Source organism: Monopterus albus, unplaced genomic scaffold, assembly GCF_001952655.1.
Source record: "Monopterus albus unplaced genomic scaffold, M_albus_1.0 scaffold151.1, whole genome shotgun sequence".
In the NCBI taxonomy this organism is placed as follows: domain Eukaryota; kingdom Metazoa; phylum Chordata; class Actinopteri; order Synbranchiformes; family Synbranchidae; genus Monopterus; species Monopterus albus.
Window position 1 is genome coordinate 318,775 of NW_018128031.1, and position 10,176 is coordinate 328,950.

The window sequence follows — 10,176 nt, forward strand, 5'->3', positions numbered from 1 at the left end:
CCACCTTAGGCAGATAGCGAAGCTAAAGCCTTTTCTTTCACGTCAGCACTTTGAGACAGTAATCCATGCATTTATTACATCACGCTTGGATTACTGTAACGCTCTTTATATCGGAGTCAGCCAGTCATCACTGGCTCGTCTACAATTGGTTCAAAATGCGGCTGCCCGTCTCTTGGCTGGGGTGCGTAAAAGGGAGCATATAACTCCTATTTTGGCATCCCTTCATTGGCTTCCAGTGTTTTTCAGGACTCATTTTAAGATTTTTATTTGTTTTTAAGTCTTTGAATGGTCTTGCTCCATTGTATCTTGCTGAGCTTTTATTTCCTTATAGTCCCTCTCGGTGCCTCAGATCAGCTGACCAGCTCTTGCTTGAGGTACCGTGGGCCAGGCGTAAACTCAGAGGGGACAGAGCGTTTTCCATTGTGGCTCCTAAGCTATGGAATGCGCTGCCCCTTTACATCAGGCAGGCCGCCTCGTTGGCTATTTTTAAAACTTACTTGAAGACTCACTTGTATGCTTTGGCGTTTGATATGCTATGAGACTCTGTTTGGGCTGAGTTTTGGTTGATAGTATTTTGTTATTTTGCTATGTTGGTTCTTTTATGTTATTTTATTGGTATTTTAATATTGTAGTTGTCACGTTTTTAGATGTTTTGAATTGTATCTTATGTTAAGCACTTTGTTGGCCTCGGCTGTGTTCAAGTGCTTTATACAGTGCCTTGCGAAAGTATTCGGCCCCCTTGAACTTTGCGACCTTTTGCCACATTTCAGGCTTCAAACATAAAGATATAAAACTGTAATTTTTTGTGAAGAATCAACAACAAGTGGGACACAATCATGAAGTGGAACGAAATTTATTGGATATTTCAAACTTTTTTAACAAATAAAAAACTGAATAATTGGGCGTGCAAAATTATTCAGCCCCTTTACTTTCAGTGCAGCAAACTCTCTCCAGAAGTTCAGTGAGGATCTCTGAATGATCCAATGTTGACCTAAATGACTAATGATGATAAATAGAATCCACCTGTGTGTAATCAAGTCTCCGTATAAATGCACCTGCACTGTGATAGTCTCAGAGGTCCGTTTAAAGCGCAGAGAGCATCATGAAGAACAAGGAACACACCAGGCAGGTCCGAGATACTGTTGTGGAGAAGTTTAAAGCCGGATTTGGATACAAAAAGATTTCCCAAGCTTTAAACATCTCAAGGAGCACTGTGCAAGTGATAATATTGAAATGGAAGGAGTATCAGACCACTGCAAATCTACCAAGACCTGGCCGTCCCTCTAAACTTTCAGCTCATACAAGGAGAAGACTGATCAGAGATGCAGCCAAGAGGCCCATGATCACTCTGGATGAACTGCAGAGATCTACAGCTGAGGTGGGAGACTCTGTCCATAGGACAACAATCAGTCGTATACTGCACAAATCTGGCCTTTATGGAAGAGTGGCAAGAAGAAAGCCATTTCTTAAAGATATCCATAAAAAGTGTCGTTTAAAGTTTGCCACAAGCCACCTGGGAGACACACCAAACATGTGGAAGAAGGTGCTCTGGTCAGATGAAACCAAAATCGAACTTTTTGGCAACAATGCAAAACGTTATGTTTGGCGTAAAAGCAACACAGCTCATCACCCTGAACACACCATCCCCACTGTCAAGCATGGTGGTGGCAGCATCATGGTTTGGGGCTGCTTTTCTTCAGCAGGGACAGGGAAGATGGTTAAAATTGATGGGAAGATGGCTGGAGCCAAATACAGGACCATTCTGGATGGAAACCTGATGGAGTCTGCAAAAGACCTGAGACTGGGACGGAGATTTGTCTTCCCACAAGACAATGATCCAAAACATAAAGCAAAATCTACAATGGAATGGTTCACAAATAAACATATCCAGGTGTTAGAATGGCCAAGTCAAAGTCCAGACCTGAATCTAATCGAGAATCTGTGGAAAGAACTGAAAACTGCTGTTCACAAACGCTCTCTATCCAACCTCACTGAGCTCGAGCTGTTTTGCAAGGAGGAATGGGCAAAAATTTCCGTCTCTCGATGTGCAAAACTGATAGAGACATACCCCAAGTGACTTACAGCTGTAATCGCAGCAAAAGGTGGCGCTACAAAGTATTAACTTAAGGGGGCTGAATAATTTTGCACGGCCAATTTTTCAGTTTTTTATTTGTTAGAAAAGTTTGAAATATCCAATAAATTTCATTCCACTTCATGATTGTGTCCCACTTGTTGTTGATTCTTCACAAAAAATTACAGTTTTATATCTTTATGTTTGAAGCCTGAAATGTGGCAAAAGGTCGCAAAGTTCAAGGGGGCCGAATACTTTCGCAAGGCACTGTATATCTTACAGCTGTAATGAAGCAGAATCTGCTTACTTTGAATGTTGTAACTTCCGTGTAGAGACTAGATATGTGACCAGACAGCCAATTCACATTTTAACAAAGACAACTTGGCTTGTTTTGCACTCACACCTAGACCCACATAGCACATTCCAAGTTCTGCTTTATCTTGGGATGTCCCGCAGAGACCAGGGGCCCACATCCTGAGATGACCACCTGGCCAGTTTAACATACAAATTAGCATCACACACACACAGACACCCGGTGTAGATCACATTCCAGCAAGGAGGTGTGAGCTCCGGCCCACCTGCGATCAGACATCCACACTTTGTTGTCTGCATGGTTTTACTGTCTGTTTTTACTGATTATTCTATATTGTTTGCACTTTCTGTTGCTTGTAAATACTGCTTATTTTTGTTATATTACACATGCTTATGCTGGTTTACTGTTTGCACACTGAGAGCTGATGTACCAGAGTCAAATTCCTTGGGTGTCCAACACACCTGGCCAATAAAGTAGATTTTGATTCTGATTCTATGGGGTAATGGGAGTGTTGGGTGGGTGGCAGCTGCAAAGAGACAGCAGAGTGGCGTGTAAGACTGCTACCCTGCGTCCTGGACTCGACTCTGGGTTGTCATAATTCAGGTTGTAAAATAAACTCTTCCAGATATGAGAGCCGCACCACCCAAAGTGGAATGGATGCTAATCAGACCTGGTTTTCCCCAAAATGTTTTCCAGTCATCTGTGAAGCCCACGTTATTTTATGGGCACCACCTAGACAACCAGCGGTCGAATGACGACATGCGGCTAAACATGTCATCACTGGTCACATTGGGTAGGGATCCAGAGAAAACTACGGAGTCAGACATTGTTTTAGCGAAGTTACACACCGACTCAACATTAATTTTAGTGACCTCCAACTGGTGAAGTCGGGAGTCATTAGCGCCGACGTGAATAATAACCTTACTGTATTTACGTTTATCCTTAGTCAGCAGCTTCAGATAGGCTTCATTGTTGCCCGCTCTGGCCCCAGGAATACATTTGACTATGGCCGCTGGTGTCTCTAACTTCACGTTTCTGACTATGGAGTCTCTAAATACCAGAATTGTTTTCTCAGCAGGTGTGTCGCTGAGGGGGGGCAGCTAACTTGGGCTAAGCTACGTCTAGGAGGCTCCACACCGGCTATCTGGGCATAGCTAACTGGGCTGTTCTCCATGGTGCGGAGCCGCGCTTCTAAGTCTGTGAGCCTTGCCTCCAATGCTACTAGCATCTGACATTTACAGTATTACAAGTACCATTATCGCTAAAGGAGGCAGAGGTATAACTGAACATGCGACACTCCGAGCAAGAGAAAGGAGGAGAGGAACGGGGGGAGGCATTGCTCTCAATTAAGCTACAAGCTTCGCTGGCTTCTAAGCTAGCCAACCAAAAGTAGCAAATTAAATCTGGTAATTAGCAATAACTTGTACAACACAAGTCCTTAAGTAGTGCAAGTGTATGCTGTTACTCAAAAATTCAGGTGAACCTAGAAAATAGTGAGTTTAATTCCTAAACAATCTGGGAGCAAGCACAAACGCGATGCAGGCACAGAAAACAGGAAATGAGTACGGTTACCGCAGAGGCAGGAAACAGCAGTCCGTCAAAGGTTCCACACCCAAGGACCAGGCCAGTCCAACCCTTTGGTTTCCTTTTCTTGCCAGGTCAGATTTTAGTAAGATTTTCCACTGAAAAAATGGATCTGCTCATGCGCAAGGTGAAGGTGTGCAAGCAGATCATTTATAGGGATACCCCTAACCCTCCAAGGCTCCTTGAGGTGAAGCAGGCGTGGGGGGACATAGCAGTACGGTCACTGCTATGTCCCCCCATGCCTGCCATCTCTTCGGTATCATGTAACAGTGTTAAAGCCATGGCAGTAACACTTGTCTTACGTTCCATTTATACAGCTTTATAAGATTTTAGTGCTGCTGTGAGATGTGTGCTATTCACTCACATTTGAGTATTTGAGCTGCAGCATTCAAGCCTCAATATCCATGTGCTGTGGCTCACCTGGGACTAGGCTCTGGTTTTAAGGTGACAGATTTTAATCTGATGAATTTGATTTCATTTCCTGATTTTTCTCACAGTGTACCCTGCAGCCCCAGGGGTAAAAGCCTTTCTCTCTATTACATGCTCATCCTTCACTTCTACCTCCAGTGTTTAGAGAACAAAGGCATATATTATTACAGAAGAGTAGTTTAGCACTGAAGGGTTTCAGAGTCATGGGTTGAGACAGAAAAATTCATAGTCTGAGAGCAGAGTGAAGTGGTAATTAGTTTAGGAAAAGTGCTGTGTAGTGTTAGATGAAGTCTTGCTTTCTTTGTCAGCCTTTTAAGGATCGCTGTGAGTGGTTCTATGAGCATCTGCTGGCCGGGCAGCCAGATTCAGACATGGTTCATCGTCCGGTCAACGAAAACGACATCCTTCTCATCCAGAGAGGTACAAACCATTCTCACCACCACAGACACCCACTGTTTAAGGTCCACACAGATGTTCATTCACACTTGTAATTTTCCTAGCTTATTGACAAATGTTGTTGGTAATGTTTAGAGTCGCTTTAAGAAAGCATTATTAATTGGATTTGCCTCTGTTTTGCACATGCTGAATTTTGTATAAAAATACAAGGGGTTGCATTAGTGGGGGTATGTTAGTGCAGGTACTGCTTTCATTGGTACTAACATTTTGCATTGTTGGCACTCCTTCTGCGCCAGTGAAGTGGTACAACGGAAATCAGTGAATGTTTTGTTACACAGTGGTAATGGTTTAACTTATGAAAATGTAAATTTTTACAGCTAGTTTCTCTAGTTTCCACAAATGATATCAAAACAACATCCACTGTGGATGGTGGTTGTTGATGGTAGGAGCAAATTGGAAAAGTAAATATGCTATTTAGTACGAAATTGTGTGACAAAGCAATTGGACTTAGATTTCTAGATCGAAGACGTTTCACCTCACTTCATCAGCAGAACTGATGAAGCCTCTTGGATGAGAGGTGAAACGTCTTCGATCTAGAAATCTAAGTCCAGTTGATTTTTCTAAGGTTATTTCATTTTACTATGACCTGGATGACTGAGAATCTGCACGGACATGTGACAAAGCAATAAAATGTCAAGTTCTACTGAGTGTTGATTTCTGCAAATAAGCAAGGTGACAAATTCCCAAATTTTATATTGTTTGTTTAAGACAGAACACAAAGCATGATGCTCCAACCCTGACCATATTTCCCATCTGTCCTCCCCACCTTCTTATTTAAGTTTTGTTATATGATATACTAATTCTGTTTTTCACACTAACAGACTCTATATTCAGAAGTAGCTGTGAGATGGTTTCCAAGTCTACCAATGAGAAACTCAAACAGGGCATTGCTGTTCGCTTCCATGGCGAAGAGGGGATGGTGGGTTTCTAAATTCATGTGACACTTCATACAAGTTCTCAGTAATAAAACTCATTTTCTATTGGTCTGTTTCATCTGTCGGCTGATGAATCAGCAGTAGCCCAGTCCCAAATCACATACTGTATATAATCCAAAGCAAAGCTGTCTGGTTGTGTGTGTTGAATCTTTTTGTTTGTTTCAGGGCCAGGGTGTGGTTCGGGAGTGGTTTGACATCCTGTCCAGTGAGATTATCAACCCAGATTATGCTCTGTTCACTCAGTCAGCTGATGGTACATGACATTTTCTTACCTTAACAACATTCAGTGTAACAAGCATGGCTTTATTACATGGAATGAATAGTATGTACAGTGCCTTGCGAAAGTATTCGGCCCCCTTGAACTTTGCGACCTTTTGCCACATTTCAGGCTTCAAACATAAAGATATAAAACTGTAATTTTTTGTGAAGAATCAACAACCTTAAGTCATTGTCAAACATTACCCCTAGGTTTTTTACAGTCATCTTCAGATGATGAGCCAGGGCGCCTAAGTCATGGTTAAAAGAAACAAACTTTGCTAGATTGCCAAATAAAACACACTCAGTTTTATCCGCATTAAATTTAGGAAAGTTGAGCACCAGCCATGCTTTCAAGTCTGTCAAAAAGTCAAACAATGGCTGTAGAGACGTCCCTCTGGCTGCTTTTAATGGTAAATATATCTGGATGTCATCCGCATAACAATGAAAGGAGACGCCATATTTCCTTAGAACTGATCCCAGCGGAAGCATGTACAGGGAAAAGAGAGTTGGGCTGAGTACAGACCCATTGGGGACAGAGGAGCAACAGTTACCAATATTAACAGGAAAAACTTCTATTGGTGAGATAAGATCTGAACCAGTTAAGAACAGTACCTTGAAATCTTACTGTATACACTGCTCCAAGCGAGATGAGGATTCCATGATCCATTGTATCAAAAAACAAACAAAACAATAAAACAAAAATGGTACACATGACTGCTCTCACTGTAGAAATGATGGACAGACAATCTCCACAATACTGTTATCACAACATTTACTGCAGGTCTGTCACTCACTTGTCTCAAGCAGCAGAGACTTAAAATGTGTCGATCCACACTTACTGTGGTTACTGAAAGCAAGACTATTGTTGTCCAGCACATTTCTGCTGCCAGTCAGCCTGGTGAAGACCGTGCTGTCATTTCTGCTGGACAGTAAGGGGTTACCCATTATTTGTACTCTACCTTTCTACTTCACTGGATGTGTTTCTGGAACTGTAATGCTTGGGTAGGTGAGATGTTTTGTGCAACCAGGCACTACTGGTTGATGTTTTGTGCCTGCTCTGCATTTCTAAATGACCAACCAAACATTCTGAATTGGAAAGATTTTGGGCCTCCAACTTCGCTTTCCATCTTTCACTCTCTACATGTCATTATTGCCTTTCTTTGGGGTCATTTGTTGTTCCTGCTTGTTTCTCTCCAAATCTTCAATTGGATTGGACACACATCTCCCCTTGATTTACCTTTAAGCTGTTTTCAGCTAGATTTCTGTGGTATGCATATTGTAGCTGTAACATAACAGAGATAGCTTTACTGTGCATACGGCTAATTTTAGTTTATGACAGCTACTTATAGCTGTTTTTCATCCTATATGCTGAAATAAAGCAAATGATCATTGAAAATGAAAAAAGGAAATATTTGTGTTGCGACATTCAGACAGGGTGGAGAGTGAGTTATGAATACATGTAGCAGAAGGGGAGGGAGGCTCTCAGTCGTCTCCACTGTTTCTGACAAGCATGTAACTGGACTCTAGTCAAGGTCAAAGTGTTTATTTGTCATATGCACAGTTAGGAAACGTGTTTCCCTGTACAATGAAATTCTTACTTTGCCGTCCACATGAATGCCACAAAATACAAATGAAATATAAAGTAGATAAATAACACAAAATCTAAGGCACTTTAAGCGGCGCAGATGCAGCAATATAGTATAAGAAAATAACAGAATGTATGCTGCATGGGAGCAGCATGTGCAGCAGTCAACAATCATTGTGTTTGTGTGTTCTATAGGTACTACTTTTCAACCCAACAGCAACTCCTCAGTGAACCCTGACCATCTGAACTACTTCCGGTTTGCAGGCCAGATTCTGGGATTGGCTCTGTACCACAGACAGCTGGTCAACATCTACTTCACCCGCTCCTTCTACAAACACATACTAGGTAAAGGAACATAGGTAGACATGTGGATAAGGGGTCAGACCAGTATGTTGGTTGATAATATATGGGATCATTTGCCTAACTTGTTGAATTTTGGTTGACAGAGAAAATTGTACACACATTGCTAGAAGCTGCAGGACTTGCTCTTTCTTGTGATAGTAGACTCAAATTAGAAATTATATTTAAAAAATTCCCTACAACTTAAGAACTTGCCTCAAAATAACCCTAACCCCAGGGACCTAAGCATGAGTACTGTTTGTGGAGCTCAGTGTTTAACACCATCATCCTGGACATCTTTCCCTGCCCCCACCTGTCAGAGGATCACCAGCTTTCTGACAGACAGAAAGCAGCAGGTGAAGCTGGGGAAAACCACATCTAGCACCCAGACAATCAACACAGGCATCCTCTAGGGATGTGTGTTCTCCCTGCTGCTGTTCTCCCTATACACCAATGACTGTAGCTCAGGAGACCCCTCTGTTAAACTCCAGAAGTTCACAGATGACGCAAGGGGTCTACCATACCAGACAGGACCCCAGGTGCAGGCTGTGCAAAGATGCCCCAAGACAATCCAGCACATAACAGTGGTGTGCAAGATGCTAGCAGGCAGGGCATAAATGGAACGCCATAACCAAGTGGCTGGCATAGTGTACAGAAACATCTGTGCCAAGTACAGGCTGGAAGTCCCAAAGTCAAAATGGGATATACCTCCAAAGGTGGTTGAGAATGACCAAACTAAGATCCTGTGGGACTTCAAGATACAAACTGACAAACCGGTAATGGCCAACCAACCAGACATAGTAGTGGTAAACAAACAAAAGAATAAGGCCGTAGTGATAGATGTAGCAATCCCAAGCGATAGCAACATCAGGAAGAAGGAACACAAGAAGCTGGAGAAATACCAAGGGCTGAAAGAAGAGCTAGAAAAGATGTGGAAGGTGAAGGCACAAGTGGTCCCTGTGGTAATAGGAACATTGGGGGCGGTGACCCCCAAACTGGGGGAGTGGCTCAAACAGATCCCAGGAACAACATCTGAGATCTCTGTCCAGAAGAGTGCAGTCCTAGGAACAGCTAAGATACTGCGCAGGACCTTTCCAATTTTCTTTGCAGATTGGTAGGCGGAGGAGTGTGACGTGAATCAGATTTCAGAATGGTGAGTGGGGTATATACAGTGCCTTGCGAAAGTATTCGGCCCCCTTGAACTTTGCGACCTTTTGCCACATTTCAGGCTTCAAACATAAAGATATAAAACTGTAATTTTTTGTGAAGAATCAACAACAAGTGGGACACAATCATGAAGTGGAACGAAATTTATTGGATATTTCAAACGTTTTTAACAAATAAAAAACTGAAAAATTGGGCGTGCAAAATTATTCAGCCCCCTTAAGTTAATACTTTGTAGCGGCCAACACAAACTAGACTTTTTCAGTAATTTGTTGCTTTGCTTTCCTTCATCAAAAGGACCTAAACAATTGTTAACCTCAGCTCGAAAATGATTTTCAGAACTCAAAGATCTCCGGTACAGCCTAACACTAAACAATTCCTCATGATCTGCCTCTGCAGGGGTACTAATGCCATCGGAGCCACACTGTATAAAACAAATACATGAAACGATCGATTTAATTCATGTAGACTGATGAATGCACTTTTGACTGTTTTGGCATTTTGTGATGTGACTTTGTGGTGTTGGGTGCCTTTAATCCTTGTGTATTTCATCTCACTCCAACAGTGTGTGAATACATTTTATATACTTCTGTTTGCAGGAGTGTGTGTGTGTGACAGACAAATAACATATGTACAATAGGTCAGAACAAAACTATCTGCCCAGTTAATGTAATTGTAATATGATCGTTAAATTGGCTCATGGATAGATGTTAAAACGAACCACCCTGTTGTTTATCTGTATTCAATGGCCCGTGAGTCAAAATTCACACCTAAAGTCATTCAAATGAATCATCATTAGCGTGGAAGGAAAATACTTAAACAAGTCTCACTCATCCACTAACATGAATTAGCGAATTGCGTGTTTGCTTAACTGCAACTAACAAAACGAGGATGTAGGTAAATATTGAAATTCCCTTCGATTGGTGGCCAGTCTGTAAAGCACCGGGTGAGCAGGCGCTCCCTATTGATGAGCTTCAGCTAATCCATCGCATTTCCCTGTAAATAGCTTTCTGCATGAGAAAGAGACCCCCCCCCCCCCCCC

General features: G+C 42.2%; 1 protein-coding gene across 1 annotated transcript in view; it reads left to right on the forward strand.

Annotated features, from left to right (window-relative positions):
* Positions 1 to 10,176, forward strand: part of hace1 (HECT domain and ankyrin repeat containing E3 ubiquitin protein ligase 1) — an 84,769-nt gene that overhangs the window by 37,407 nt on the left and 37,186 nt on the right. Inside the window, exons 15-18 of the mRNA XM_020614814.1 lie at positions 4,706 to 4,817; positions 5,675 to 5,772; positions 5,954 to 6,041; positions 7,827 to 7,976. Coding sequence (XP_020470470.1) covers positions 4,706 to 4,817; positions 5,675 to 5,772; positions 5,954 to 6,041; positions 7,827 to 7,976 — 448 coding nt within the window. The remainder of the gene's footprint in view (positions 1 to 4,705; positions 4,818 to 5,674; positions 5,773 to 5,953; positions 6,042 to 7,826; positions 7,977 to 10,176) is intronic.